A 16,380-nucleotide genomic window follows, 5' to 3' on the forward strand; every position below is an offset into this window, starting at 1 on the left:
TTTTTAAATTACGTGATTTTTAAAATCACGTACCGATTTGGAACAATCCGTTACGTGATTAATTATGTCATTAATTACGTAATTTCGTTACATGATTTTGTGATGTAATTTCATGACGTGATTTCGTGACGTGATTTTTTTTCAGTAGGGTACTATTGTTAAACTAGACACATAATGTGCCTTCAAAGTACATGCGTGGGCTTCCACTGCTTTAAAATTTCCATTCACTGCTTTAAAAAAAATTAACAAGCACAGTAACAACTGTGCCGCAATTAACACGTAGAACTACGTCTATTAGAATAGAACATAACCAACGAAGAGCGAAAACATTTAGCAACCAACAAAGAGGTCGCACTATCCAAAATTCCCAATATTAAAAAACTTTCGAAAAATCGATGAAGTATCAAGAGAACATTACCAACGATGAGCAAAAACATTTAGCTTACATCGAAATCTTTCAAAAACTATATAATAAAGTATATTTTCCTTTAATACTTTTCGAGAACAAACCCATATCGAAAAATTAACCACGAAAACATTTAGCTTACATCGAGAGCTTTCAAAAACTATATAATAAAGTATATTTTTCTTTAATACTTTTCGAGAAAAAGAAAACGTTGCATGAAAACGTTGCAAGAAAACGTTGCAGTTATACCCCCATACCCCCCGAGAAAGACGTAGTTCTACGTCAAAACTTTCCTTTGTTCATACATGTGCTATTTCCACATATATATTAGTCATTTTTACTCAAAATAACTGCTCTATTTTTCAAACTTTTTTTTTGTTAATAAAAAAACTTCCAAACTTTTTAATAAAAAACGAGCGACAGCTAAAACCTTCTAAAGGTTACTCAGGAGGGTGACCTTGACGACATATGTCAAGGTCAAGGTCATCGGGGCTGGGTTCGTTATTGTAAAGTTTTACCAAAATTAATAGTTTTCGAGATATTTCATGTTCTATTCGAGTACATTTTGACATGAAGTATAAAATATCTCGTAAATTATTAATTTTTTTGTAACTACCTTGACACTTTTAGATACAGAATAATAAGATAAATCAATTGGTGTAAAGAAAACACATTGTTGCTTTGCAAAAGAATTATGTATTTTCCAATATGCAACTACATGTCTTTTTTCTTAAATGGTTTTATCCTTATTTATTCTTCTTGATATACTACAACTTTTGTCTAAAACGTTTTTCCATGTCTTCCATATTTTTCGAGATATTTGCTTATGGCATTTAAAATGGAACATTGTGCATATATAGCGAATACCCCCTATTTTATTATTGTTGCCGAATAGCAGGAAAGTTAATTTTTTTAACCCTTTTACGCTGGTGCTGTTTAAAATCACACCTATTATCTTTCTCGCGATTCTTTTTGCGCGTTTCACCGCTTCCGTTTCAGAGTGTTAACAAATAAAATTCACATGAAATGTGTAAGGGTGAAATGCTTTTGAAACATTGCTGTAACAATCAATACTGTATGGGCATTGATATAGTTGATCAAAGTAAATAATTCATATCAAGCATACACATAATCATCATTCAAAGATAACTAGGGCGATGCAGCTATATTGCTTGCAACTAAATATCTTTGGTTGTATGCATCATATCTTTTTTCTCTGTATAGATATATGATAAAGTAAAAGGAAAAGTTCCTCTGATCTTTTTAAACATCTTAAATAAATTTGTTTGTTGTTAACCAGTTGTCCTTCTATGTTTTACACACAATGGGATCATTGATCCTAGTTTCAACATGTTTACAAGATATTTATTTTCTATATAAATATCCTGTATTCTATACACAGAATTTTATACAAATCAAATCTTTGTAAGATATTTGTATTCTTTAATTAATATTTTAATTTTGAAATGCTCCCTGCTTTATACATTAATAAGAGATTATTATGTCATTATAATTATTTCATAAATATACAGGAATTAATTGGTGACGTAGCGAAGAAACTACATACTGGTCGAAGTCGCAATGATCAGACTGTAACCGATACCAAATTATGGCTTAGAAAATCCATCGACAAACTTTTATTAAGAATCACGAAGTTCGTTGAGGTAAGTAAAATAATAACCTAACAAAATAATTCACAAAATTGCGTTACCTAACTCAACCCAAGTGATATGTATTAAATGGTAGTAGCTTTATTTCTCCCTAACAAAATAATTCACAAAATTGCGTTACCTAACTCAACCCAAGTGATATGTATTTCAAAAAAAGATGTGAAATCTTTAAATTGCGTTAATTGCAAAATATATATATATATATATATATTGCTTTAACAAATAATTGTTGCGCAACTACTTTTAAAAAATAAAATTCAAGTGGTACGTATCTTTGTATTCCCATTCAAGAGTCTTTTTATTCCAACTCAAGCTTTAATTCTTTTTAATAAAATTATAATATTACAACAAATCATTTTAATCACAAAGAATTAAAGAGATAACAATACAAAATAAAATTGTTAGGAATAGTTGGTTATAGGGCGAAACTAAAATATCGCAGAGTACTTGTATAAAGTATTTATTTGACACTGCCCGCGTTATGTATATAAAGTAAAATGAACTGGCTAGAACAGAATTGGCGTGGACACGCGGAAGTTATCGGAAAAAGGGAGGAAGGACATAGAGCAGTACATTATTAGAAAGTAAACTCGAAAAAGGAACTAGTCCTCTGTCTAGCGTTACTAAACTATATCGATAGTAACTAGGACCTAAAGGCACAAGCACACGTAGATCTGACTTTCTAACACCCCCTCTATCGATGTGTGCTGTGCAATTACATATCTCCTACTTTCATTCTAGTTGTAACATAGAAATACATTTGAAATGTTTATCTTTCGATAAAGATTTGGTTAAAATATCGGCAATCATTGACTCTGTTCTTAGATATTGAATCGTTATCACTTTCTTTTCTACGAGTTCTCTAGTAAAATGAAAGCTAATATCTATATGTTTGCTTCGTTTATGAAATACCGCATTTTTCGATAACTCAATTGCACTCTGATTATCACAATATACGTTAATTGCGTCTTTTACAAACTTCTCGAAACCCATGTACGGTAAGAGTCTTTTTACATATATTACTTCACGCGATATTTCGGCAAGCGCAGCATACTCCGCCTCCATCGTTGAAAGAGCCACCGATGCCTGTTTCTTCGACTTCCAACTAACTGGACCGTTAGCTAGTATGATGATATTTCCTGTACATGACTTCCTGTCATCAGTATCTCCTGCCCAATCCGAATCAGTATAGGCTTTGAGAGCGTTTTGGTCTTTAATGTACTTGATACTATAGTGTGACGTTCCCTTCAGGTACCTCAATACCCGCTTTGCCAAACTCCAATGTAGTTCTCCTGGATCGGTACAAAATCGGCTCAAAGTGCTAGCTGCAAACGCTATATCTGGGCGTGTTGCGTTTGCTAAATAAATCAGCCCGCCAACTAGCTCCCTATATGGTCGGTTCTTCATTTCTTCTCGTTCCTCTTTGGATCTCGGATTCATTTCCTTTGTAATTCTTGTGCTTGACTCTATCGGCGTCGATACCGTCTTTGCGTCCTCCATATTAAATTTTGCTATCAGTTCCTCAATATATTTCTTTTGAGAAAGATAAATACTTCCGGTTAAACCTTGTCGTTCGACACTTATACCGAGGATATCGTGTATCGGTCCAAGATCCATCATTTTAAATGCTGACTTCAATTTAGATTTCACAAACTCCAATCTTTTGATTTTCTTCGAAGCTAATATTATATCATCGACGTAACTTAATAGAATGACTCGATCATCTCCTTTACCGAATACATACATGCATGGATCAGCCGTTGTACGTTTGCCTCCATTATTCGTTACATATTTATCAAACGTATTGTACCATTCTCGACCCGACTGTTTTAAGCCATATAAAGGTTTAAGTAACTTACAGACCTTCGATTCTTCGCCCTTTTGTACATACATTTCGGGTTGCTCCATATACACCTCGTCTGACAGCTCGCCCTGGACATAAGCCGATACAACGTCCATTTGATGGACATGCATTTCCTCGTCCACAGATGCGGCAAGAAGTGTTCTGATGGTTTCGTACCTCGAAACCGGCGCGAATGTTTCTTCGTAGTCCACTCCTTCTCGCTGTGTATGTCCTCGTACAACCAACCTGGCCTTAAACTTTTCAACTTCGCCTTTTTGGTTAAATTTAGTTTTAAATACCCAACGATTTGATAGGATTTTTTTATTCTTTGGCCTAGGTACCAAGATCCAAGTCTTATTTTCTATTAAGCTTTTATACTCACTATCCATGGCGGTCAGTCATGCTTCATTGTCATCACGGCTTAATGCGTCTGGAACAGATTCAGGATCTGGAGTCTTCGTGTTTTGTGTTTGATATATTTTCTTCGGTCTACCTGGTTGACCTGTCTTCAGTAATTTTGGACGTCCTCTTCCACGACGAACTTCACCATCTTCGTTAGATGTGTCTTGTAACCTAACTTCAGTTGTAGATTCTTCTGGGTTTGAATCTCTGTCCTCTTCTTCGTCTTCTTGATATTCCTCATCTTGAGAATCTGATTGTTTTAATAGAATGTTACTCGAATTATCAGTCGTACTTGCTTCCGTATCATCTGGCGTAACCAAAAGATCCTTCGTTGATGTGTCGATTAAGTCTTGTTTCTCAAAGAACCTTACATCCCGTGCCTTGATTACGGTTCTTGTTCCGGGTTTCCAAAGTCGATATGCTTTAGACTCTTCGGAATATCCGACTAAGACGTATTCATCACCTTTCGGTTGAAACTTTCCTCTTCTTTGCGCCTTATTCAGTACAATCACTTTGGATCCAATAATTCTAAAGAAACCAACGTAAGGTTTGCGTTTCGACCATGCTTCAAAAGGCGTTTTTCCATCCAATGTCCTCGTCGGACATCTATTTCGAATATACGTTGCTGCATTGACAGCTTCTGCCCATAGTGATTGAGGGAGATTACCTTGTAACATTATACATCTCGCCATCTCAACAAGTGTGCGGTTCTTGCGTTCCGCAACTCCGTTCTGTTGTGGTGTGTATTCGACGCTCAGCTGGTGCGTAATTCCTTCATTTTTCAGAAAACTCTTGAACTCGTTCGAAAGATATTCCCTTCCGTTGTCCGTTCGTAACTTCTTGATTTGTTGACCCGTTTGCTTTTCGGCCTTCAGCTTGTAGTTTTTGAATGCTTCAAGAACATCAGATCGTTTACGCAACATCACAGTTTCGGTATAACGCGTGCGATCGTCTGTAAAGGTTACAAAATATTTAGCACCACCAAGAGATTCGGTATTTATCGGACCGCATATATCCGAATGGACTAATCCCAACACGTCCTTATCGCGATATGTGGAACTTTTAAATGGCAGAGTGTGTACCTTACATTTTGCGCATACTTTACAGTTAAGTTGATCTAGGTTAGTTACAAAGTTCATGCCATCCACCATCCCTTCCGCTTTTATCTTCTTGAGATCATTGATGTTTACGTGTCCATACCTTTGATGCCATCTTATTATTCTATCATGCTCATTTTTCGCCAACATTGCTTGATCTATCTTCTCATCGACGACGTACAGTTGATTCCGTTTCGTAGCTGTCAGGATCGTTGAACCGTCTTTCCGTTTTATGAGCGCGCGATTTCTTTCAAATATTACTGAATGTCCTTTATCTGTAATGCTCGGCACCGATAATAAATTATTTCGTAGCTCCGGTACGTATAACGCGTCTTGTATTTTTACCGAATTATTCTCGCGTCGATTTGCTCTTAAATGTAAGTTTACATTACCTGATCCGACCGACTTAACGAAATGTTCTCCTGCTGTATACGCTTTCGATTGGTCGTCTCTATTAATAGTTTCGAATTTCTGTTCGTCATTACACATGTGCCTGGTCGCACCGCTGTCGAGGCACCACACTCCCGATTTCGTAGTGAGTTCTGTATTACACGCGATCGCGGTTAGAGCATTGTCCGTATTGTTTGATTTATTTTGCTTTGGCTTTGCACGGCAATCACGACTTCGGTGTCCGAATTTATCACAGTTATAACATTTTCCGTCGAATTTTTGTGTATTTACTTTCGCGTTGCCATCTTTCGGATTCACACGCGAGTTCACACGCGACTGCTTTCCACGATTGGTGCTCCCTCTTGCCAACAATGCGTCGCTCTTCTTATCACCGTCGGTCGTTTTCGCATCTCGGTCGTTCTGTCTCGCTTCTTCTTCTTTGAGCTTTGCCTTGAGAACTTCGAGCGTTGGTATGTCGTCACGTGATTCCATGGCTACGCTGAAATTTTCGTATTCTTCCGGTAGAGAATTTAGCAGCATTATGGATAATAATTCGTCTGGAATTTCAATGCCTGCCTCTTCCAGCTGCCCTGCCTTGGTCGTGAAATCATTCACATGTTGCGTTATCGTCACATTCGGCTTCTTTTCCATCCTCAGCAACTGCTTATATAATGTGGCCTTTCTTACTGGGCCTTTGGATTCGAAGATTCCCTTGAGACAATCCCAGGCTCTTTTTGCGGTCTCAGCCTTCTTTACGTAATTCAGCTGACTGTGTGAAATGCTCAGATTAATTAGCGCTAGAGCCTTCGAGTCCTTCCTTATCCAGTCGTGTGCATTTTCTTGCGGCTTAACCTCTGTGCCGTCAACGTACTGCCACAAATCGTTATACACGAGTACACTTTTCATTTGTACTTTCCACAGTTCGTAGTTACTCTCCGTTAATTTTTCAATGTTCGAGAAAACACTCGCGGACGCCATTTTTGAGAAGTCGTTTTCTTTTGATCAACACGCGCAGTCAATGAAACGCTTCTGGGCCCATAACCTGTTAGGAATAGTTGGTTATAGGGCGAAACTAAAATATCGCAGAGTACTTGTATAAAGTATTTATTTGGCACTGCCCGCGTTATGTATATAAAGTAAAATGAACTGGCTAGAACAGAATTGGCGTGGACACGCGGAAGCTATCGGAAAAAGGGAGGAAGGACATAGAGCAGTACATTATTAGAAAGTAAACTCGAAAAAGGAACTAGTCCTCTGTCTAGCGTTACTAAACTATATCGATAGCAACTAGGACCTAAAGGCACAAGCACACGTAGATCTGACTTTCTAACAAAAATAAATAAATTTTTCTTGTAAAAAACTTGGCGCTGCTAGACCTTGAAATTTTGATTGAATTTAATAAAGTATAAAATTTTTGATTGAATAAAAGAAAGCAAAACATAATTTAAGGAAATATGCAGCGGGAGTAAAAAAGCAGCGCCAAGTTTTTTTACAAGAAAAATTTATTTACTTTATTTTAATTAAATATTTTTATTTTGTATCGTTATCTCTTTAATTCTTTGTGATTAAAATAATTCTTTGTAATATTATAATTATGTTAAAAAGAATTAAAGCTTGGGTTGGAATGAGAAGACATTGAATGGGAATACAAAGATACGTACCATTTGAGTTTTATTTTTTAAAAGTAGTTGCGCAACAATTATTTTTCAAAGCAATATATTTTATATATATATATATATATATATATATATGTTACGGGAAATATGATAAATTGGGAATTATGAATAAAGGCCGGGCAATATGCATAATTCCCAATTTGTTCGGTCAAAATGATTAATAGAGAAGAATTAATCAAATTTCCCGGTCATTATGCATATTTCCCAATGCTAAATGGTCATTTTGATAAATCACCTTATTTGAGTTGATTTTCCCGGCAATCTTAAGCCCCTTGCATAATAGGCGATAGCGATGCAAAGTGCTACATGGGTTTACAACTTTCCACGCGTGGAAAGTCCACGCATGTACTTTGAAGGCACACTATGTGTCTAGTTTAAATAATAGCGAAGCCCCCCGCAGGGGGAGGACGAAACCTACTGCCAGGGCCGGTAAACTCCCATTGTTCTCGCGTTGCCAGTGTTTGTAGCGCCTCTACAAATCTTGCCCCACCTTTGAAGAACTAAAATTCAATATGGCTGTCGATTGTTGTCAGCTGCGGTCAGCTGCTGTTGGCTGCTGTCGTGAACTTTTAGCAACGTGGTTCGCATTCAGTTCACATTGTCTGTCGTGGTCTGTCGTAGTGCATTGCATAAACGTAGAACGTTTAAATATATTTTTTAAACATTGCTAAAGGTAATTAGAAGTAGTGTGAAATAGAAAAATATGGCAAGATCGTGCTGTGTACAAGGATGCAAATCGGGCAAGATAGTGCCGTCACATGGGATTCCTACCAATAAAGAACGCCGCAAACGATGGTTACAGATTTTGAAGCTTAATATTACAGATGAAGACGTTATAAAACAGTTACGAGTGTGTCATAAACATTTTCGTGAGAATGATTACTCTTGCAGTCCAAGATATCGAAGATTATTAAATACTGCTGTCCCATGCATGGAATTAGCATGCTCAGAAGAGGCGGGTACACAACTCCAGCAAGAAGAAGTATTCCAGCAACAGACAGAAATGACAATATCTCAAAATAGAGAAGAAATTCAAGAGAGAATGGAAGTGCTGCATCAGCAACAAGAGAGAATGGAAGTGTTGTACCATCAGCAACAACAGGAAATGAAAGTATTGCACCAACAGCAAAAAGAGAGAATAGAAATGCTGTCTCAAAAGCGAGAAGAAGTTCAAGAGAGGATGGAAATGTTACATCACGAGCACGAAGAAAGAATGGAAATTGTGTCCCAAGAGCAAGAAAAAATTCAAGATAGAATGGAAATGTTACATCACGAGCACGAAGAGAGAATGGAAATAGTGTCCCAAGAGCAAGAAAAAATTCAAGATAAAATGGAAATGTTGCATCACGAGCAAGAAGAGAGAATGAAAATGTTGTCCAAAGAGCAAGAAAAAATTCAAGAGAGAATGGAAATGTTGCATCACGAGCAAGAAAAGAGAATAGAAATGGTGTCCCAAGAGCAAGACAAAATTCAACAGAGAATGGAAATGTTGCATCACGAGCAAGAAGAGAGAATGGAAATGATGTCCCAAGAGCAAGTAGAAATTAAAAAAAGAATGAACATGTTGTATCACGAGCGAGAAAAGAGAATGGAAATGTTGTTTCAAAAGCAAGAAGAAATTCAAGAGAGAATGGAAATGTTGCATTACCAACAACAAGAGGAAATAGAAGTATTGTCTCAAAAGCAAGAGGAAATAGAAAAGCAATTAAATAAAGACAATAAACATACTTTATCTGCAAGAAGAAGACCTAATCTTTTGAAAATTACAAGACAAAGTAAATTAAATCCACAAGCCCGATTGTTTTATCAGAAAGTAATAAAATTACAAAAAGATCAAAGACGATTAAAGCAAAAGATTCGGAAAATGAAACAAAAACGTACATCTAACAGAATAATACTTAGCACTACAGATCATAGAGGCAGAAAGGATAAAACTTCTTTAATACGACAACAAATACTTGATCTAATAATAAGACATGATAAAGTGGCACCTCAGGTACATTAATATCTTGATCAATATTGTATATCCTTCATCTATATCATTCTTCAATCATGTTTGCAAATTTATTAACAATATTTTTTCTATTGTTTTAGTTATTTTTTCTTTCTTTTTCTTTCTTTTTTCTCTTTTTTCATGCTATTTGATAATATTGTTTGCAATTGTATTTATTTTATTTAAAAATTATTAAAAATTGTATATATAAAATTAAACATAAAATTAAAATTTTGATGCATATATTTTGTATTATTGCATTCTATGGATGATATTTATATAATCGGTTCTTATATATAAGACCGTCTTGAGTACAATTTTAAGACGGTCTTGAAATAAGAACAGACTATAAATATTGGCTTACGATTATTTTCTTATATATGTTTATTATGTTATATTATGTCTTTATTTTCAACAGGCTAGACGTTACACTCTTGAAGAGAAAATGTTTTGCTTAAGTCTCTTTAAAAGATGTCGTACATCATATAATTTTCTTTCTAAATATCTACACTTTCCTTCTCATGTCACTTTAAAGAAACAATTACGAAATATTCCTATTGATACTGGGTGTAATAAAAGTATTCTACAATATTTATGTTTAATTAAGAAAGAGATTGATCCTAAAGATTTATATGTGGTGCTTATTTGGGACGAAATGTCTATACAACCTGCTGTCCAATATGATCCAAAAAATGATAAGATAATTGGCTTGGAAGATTGGGGTACAAAACGAACTAGAAAGATAGCAGATCATGCGATTGTTTTTTATATAAGATGTCTCGCCTCTGGAAAGCACATGCCAATTGGCTACGGATACAGTCATAGTGCAACAAATTCAATTCAATTAGCCAGATGCATCAAAAAATGGTTGCTAGCACTTATAAAGTGTGGTTTCAAACCAGTTGCAAGCGTTTGCGATCAAGGGGGAACTAATATTGCAGCGATCAATTTATTGATACAACAAACGCGACCTGCACTACATGGTAATGGTGAGTAATTTACATATGTATTGATATATGTATTTATGTGTGTACCTGTATTGTATAAGTACTAAACATGCATTAAATTTTTTTCAGAACCACAAGGACATATAAAAGATAACACCATTTTTCTTAAAAATCACAAAATTATACCACTCTTTGATTATGTTCATTTGCAAAAAGGCGTGCGGAATAACTTACTAACTAAACATTTAATGCTTAACAAAAATGTATCAACAGATTTGAAATGTCCATACGCCACATGAGATGCTATCGAACGTTTGTATACTATCGATAAACTGAACAAATATTCAGATATTCAACAACGGATGATGCCTAAATTAGTGGATAAGCATATCTATCCAGCTTTGATTCCAAAGATGAGAGTAAGATATGCTGTCTAAGTGTTAAGCCATACTGTGGCTCATTACATGGCTATAGTCGTATCTTATAAACAAGGTAAATAATAATGGTCATTTATCAAAAAAATGCTGGAAAATTTTAATTTGCATGCACTGTAGAAGCAAAAAAATATTCTGACTTTACGCATTATTTATTTATATTGCAGGTGTTGTTGAAACTATAAAAGGCACGATACAGTTGCCAGAAAGCGCCGCTGCTACATCAAGAACGCTATTATTCTTTGATAAATTATTCGATTCCTTTAATGGCAAACAAGGACAAGGCCTTAGTAGTATAATTAGTCCACAAAGCACGCATAAACGTTTTTGGCAAAAGGCATTATTTACGTTGGATAATATGCAATTTGTTGAAAAAACAACACTAAAACCAATAAGAAGAAATGCACCAAAGTGCTTAAAAAATTGGATGTGGACGATCCGAGGTGCTGCACGTCTATGGGATGTTCTCCAAAGAAGTGGATTTACACATCTTAATTTAAAATATATAAATCAAGACGTACTAGAAAATTTTTTCGGCCAAATAAAAGACGTAGGACGTAGGAATGTCAACCCAACTCCTTACCAATTTGGAACGGCATTTAAAACACTAATTACTGCTAATATTACGTCCAAGCATTCCGTCTCTTCTAATTGTGAAGAAAATGAAACGGATAGTTCCTTAGCATTAATGACTATGTTTCGCGCAGCAGAAATTGCACGCATGGAAAATAATGACACCAACATAGATTGTGTTGAAGCTGCTGTACCAATAGTAGAAGCAAGAAATGTTTTTGTGAATGTGCACAAAATATTGAGTTTTATGCGTAAAAAATGGATACCTATATGCAGTGATTGTGCAAAAAAATTAGAAAATGAACAAATAACAAATATATTACAACAAGCGATATATATAACTGAAGTGCAATTTCCAAACTTTTGCCACAATATCAAATTAAAAGAACAAGTTTTAAATAGCATGGCGACGGAGACAAATTATTTAACAATGCACTGTAAGTCTGCTTTGAAGGAGTTGTTGGATATGGTTGCAATGAAATTTATCCAACAGGGGTGCAATTTTTTAAATAAAATATTAAATAAAAAAATATTAGCTGAATTCCAGCCAAATTATATGTATAATCAAGCTAAATCATTGGCAATGAGATATGTTAAGAAAGGTAAGAAGGGAAAGTATTATGTTTACACTTGCAAATAAGGGAATAGAATGAGTTATTTATTAAAACAATTATGTTTTTTTTTTGCAGGTACTTTATCCAGGTATACGCATCTAAATTAAAATATGTTTATACACACACACATACATATACACACATATACACCGTACATACATATAAACACATACACACATGTACACATTCTATATCTATTTTATAATTTTATATATTTTTCCTATTTCGAAATATTTATAATAAAACTTGTAATAATTAAATTGTAACAATAGCAGTGTAGCTTAATTTTTGCTTCCTAGCCATTTTTCTGTCATAATTTTTATAAATAGCAATAATTATAATATGAAAAAATCAGCTATTATGGATTTAAATCGAACGGTTCGACAGCCATATTGAATTTTAGTTCCTCAAAGGTGGGGCAAGATTTGTAGAGGCGCTACAAACACTGGCAACGCGAGAACAATGGGAGTTTACCGGCCCTGCCTACTGCCTCCACGTATATACTTTCCACGCGAAACGAGGTGCCACATGGGTTTACAACTTTCCACGCGTGGAAAGCCCGCGCATGTACTTTGAGGCACACTATGTGTCTAGTTTAATAATACTGGAGCCCCCCGCAGGTGGGCAGAACTTACTGCCTCCACGCATACATTTTTCACGCGTGGAAAGTTGTAAACCCATGTGACAACTCGTCTCGCGTGAAAAGTGTATGCGTGGAGGCAGTAGGTTCCACCCCCCTGCGGGGGGCTCCACTATTATTAAACTAGACACATAGTGTGCCTTCAAAGTACATGCGTGGACTTTCCACGCGTGGAAAGTTGTAAATCCATGTAGCACTTTGCATCGCTATCGCCTATTGTGCAAGGGGCTTAAGATTGCCGGGAAAATCAACTCAAATAAGGTGATTTTTCAAAATGATCATTTAACATTGTGAAATATGTATAATGACCGGGAAATTTGATTAATTTGAACATTTTTGCTTTTATTATTCAAATATCCCAAAAGAAGTGGGAATTATGCATATTGCCCGGCCATTATGCATAATTCCCGATATAATCAAATTTCCCGTAACATATATATATATATATATATATATATATATATATATATTAAATATGAGTAAAACCATCTCAAGCAGAACACGATTACATGTTGTAATCGTTACGTCATGTATCGACATCAGATATCTTACGGGAAACGCTTATTATTTTATACTAAAGATTTTACATTCCTTGATATGAGTTTTCGAATATTCTTGTATGAACATTGATCGCAACCCTGACGAAAGACAAAAAACCCGATAAAAGACAATTGCACTGTTTTCTATAGTAATTGTGAATAGTAAATTAACGAAAGCTTATAAGTAAATTCATACGATAAATTTTTTATATTTCTTTCTCATAAATATCTTATTATCAGCATCCACAATTTTCATTTAATTTTATTTCTTATCGTGTCGTACCGTAGTCGTGAATCTTACATTGACGAAAGACTAGCGTAAATTCATAATTGATTCTTGATCGTTCCCTTTCGTAAATTTACTATTTATAGCATCACATTCGTTTATTTTTCTTATTGTCGAAAGAGAGTGAGAGAGCAAAAGAGAGCGTAAGAGAGCGAGAAAAAACGTGAGAGCGTGAGAGAGCGTGAGAGAGCGAGAAGGTGCGAGAGAGCGAACCTTGGCATGGGGCGAGACATGGGAGTAGTGACATAAACACGGGCAGTAGCCCGCTATCCCTTTCCACGGTTTGCAGTGTGCGACACGTGATTACGCCCCTCGCCAATCGCCGCATTTGCACACCATTTTACATGCCAAATCCGGCCTACTTCTTATACGCCGATTCGCTCAGACGTATTAATTAATAACTCAACTATTGCGAATATCGCAAAATAATAGAGGCCTTTTTTGTTTATCTCGATCCCTTCTACCTCCTCAAGAATGCTTCGAGACACCCTGTATAAAACTAAATCTTTTAGTATAATAATAGACTAAATAACTTCGTTTTTGTGATCCAATACTAATGAAAGATATTCTAACATTACAAAATGTTTAATAATTTATACTAATATTTTATTTTACTATTATTTTTATTATTTATGTAAAAAATGACTTATGTTAAAAATTTAACATTTCTATAATTTGAAACATTATAGTAGAAACATTATAATTGCTAAAATTGTTTTATTAAAATAAAATTTTTTAGTATTTACATTTTGCTTATAAAAATAAATTACATAATTGTTTTAAAAATAAAAATTGAAATAATTTTTTAAATATAATTCAGCTTTGCAATTATTTTAAAATAATCTACTAATTTACAAAAATACGCTAAATACTAATGTGCTAATTTAAAAAAAATTAGGTCCTCGTAATTCAAGCGGAACAAGATATAGACGTACTTATGCCTGGATATACACACATGCAACGGGCACAGCCAATTAGATGGAGTCAATGGTTGTTAAGGTAAAAGAATTCATTAATTATTTACTTTTACAATGAGTCCCTAATAAAAAAAATCCGGTAAATATATCGAATAGGGGACCCACCTCCGTTGATTTTAACCTTGACATATGTTGTCAAAGACATGACCTTGAGTAACTTTTTCTTATAACTTAATCGTCGTTCATTGCTTATTTAAAAGTTATGAATAAAAAAGTTTAGGCGGGAGAGGGGCTGCCTCTCCTGTAGGCAGGGTGGGTAAGGGTGGATCTCGCTTTGCGTGAAAAGTTGAAAACTCAAACTGTACATTGATAGACCTTGTTTTGCCCTGTAAGCAGGGGTGAGGAAGAATGAAGTGCACCTTGCTTTGCATAGATGGTTTTCTGGACAGCATTGTACTTTCCACACAAAGTGAGATTCATTCCACCCCACCCCTGCTTATAAGGCGAAACGAGATCTATCATTGTACGATTAAGGTTTTCAATTTTTCACGCGAACCAACGTCCACCCTTACCAATCCCTGCCTGCGGGAGAGAGGCAGTAGTCCCTTCCCCGCCTACATGTGTACTGTCTATACACATATATCAGCAAATTACTTCTCTTAGCACTGACACAAACTTTTTTGTTCATAACTTTTAAATAAGCAACGAGCGACGGCTAAGATTCTCTGAAAGTCATTCAGAAGGGTGACTTTTATAATATATGTCAAGGTCAAGGTCATCGGAGGTGGGTCTTCTATTCGGTATATTTACCGAAAATCCATTTTGACCGAAAAGTGGGCATTTTTGAAGTTGAATATATTGCGCGTACTGTTGCGTGTACACTTTTCCGCGTGTTTAATTGATGGTCGATACTGGCGATCGAGACTGCGGTGAGTTTTGCGCAATTTTGCGGCAGTGTGTCAAACGACAATGTGACGAACGAGGTTGATTAGAGGAAAGTTCAAAGGGATTTTTAACCTTTTTTTTCATAATTATAATTTTGTTACTTACTAATAAAAAATAAGATTAAAATATAAAAATAAAAGTGGAATGTGGTAAGTTTATAAATTATTAATTTATTCTTGATTTACGTTTCTGATTTTTAGAGTCATTACGCGAAGTTAATAAAGAAATATTTTTTAAAGGTAAAAAATATAATAAGTATAATTCTTTTTCTTTTTTAATAACACACAACAAAATCAAACTTTTTCAATAATTATTAATTTCCATTAGTGGATTATGATAAGTAGGTGTCTTTTTAGCATACCAGTATTCCAATTATTTATTTCCATTACATTGAAATTTTTTTTTTTTTTTCAAATTTAAAGATTGGTCACACGAAAGTAAAAATACACATTAAGTTAGTCATGTCCGATGACTTTGACATACAAAAGTCACTCTCCTGAATGACCTTCAGAAGATCTTAGCCATCACTCGTTGCTTATTTAAATGTTATGAACAAAAAAGTTTGAGAAATTTATAAGTTTGTGTCAGTGCTAAGAAAAGTAATTTGCTGATTTGTGTGCATAAACAATATATACACATGTAGGCGGGGGAGGGGCTACCGCCCCTCCCCCACAAGCAGAGGTGGGTAGAGGTGGACCTCGGTTAACGTGGAAAGTTGAAAATCAAACCATACAATGATAGACTTCGTTTCGCTCCATAAGTAAGGATGAGGTAGAGTAAGGTGGATCTCACTTTGCGTGGAAAGTACAATGCTATCCAAAGATAGCACAGTGTATAGACAGTACACTTATAAGCGGGGGTGGGTGGAAGTGGACCTTAATTTTTTATTGAAAAATAACAAAAAGATTAAATTATACATTTCTTCTGTTTCTGTAATTGCTGTATCAGACACAATATTGTCATGTAATGGATACATTTCTGCCATTATCCGAAAAAAATTGTGCCAGT

At 35.1% G+C, this 16,380-nt stretch overlaps 2 protein-coding genes across 2 annotated transcripts in view; both read left to right on the plus strand.

The window, feature by feature from the left end:
* The window catches only part of LOC112459920 (argininosuccinate lyase), a 261,202-nt gene that overhangs the window by 83,199 nt on the left and 161,623 nt on the right, over nucleotides 1-16,380 (plus strand). The window contains exons 5-6 of the mRNA XM_025024293.1: nucleotides 1,939-2,070; nucleotides 14,409-14,509. Coding sequence (XP_024880061.1) covers nucleotides 1,939-2,070; nucleotides 14,409-14,509 — 233 coding nt within the window. The remainder of the gene's footprint in view (nucleotides 1-1,938; nucleotides 2,071-14,408; nucleotides 14,510-16,380) is intronic.
* Nucleotides 9,931-11,900, plus strand: LOC112459918. Its single transcript, XM_025024291.1, has 2 exons — nucleotides 9,931-10,466; nucleotides 10,554-11,900. The coding sequence occupies exons 1-2, from the start codon at nucleotides 10,133-10,135 to the stop codon at nucleotides 10,721-10,723; spliced, it is 504 nt and encodes a 167-aa protein (XP_024880059.1). The 5' UTR covers nucleotides 9,931-10,132; the 3' UTR covers nucleotides 10,724-11,900.

The sequence above is a fragment of the Temnothorax curvispinosus genome, unplaced genomic scaffold, assembly GCF_003070985.1.
Source record: "Temnothorax curvispinosus isolate PA1 unplaced genomic scaffold, ASM307098v1 QBEX01010230.1, whole genome shotgun sequence".
Taxonomy (NCBI): Eukaryota; Metazoa; Arthropoda; class Insecta; order Hymenoptera; family Formicidae; genus Temnothorax; species Temnothorax curvispinosus.

Coding starts and splice junctions, on each gene's coding strand:
- LOC112459918 (XM_025024291.1), top strand. CDS start 10,133: ATGTCTATACAACCTGCTGTCCAATATGATCCAAAAAATGATAAGATA. Junction 10,467..10,553: donor ACCTGCACTACATGGTAATG/GTGAGTAATTTA, acceptor AATTTTTTTCAG/AACCACAAGGACATATAAAA.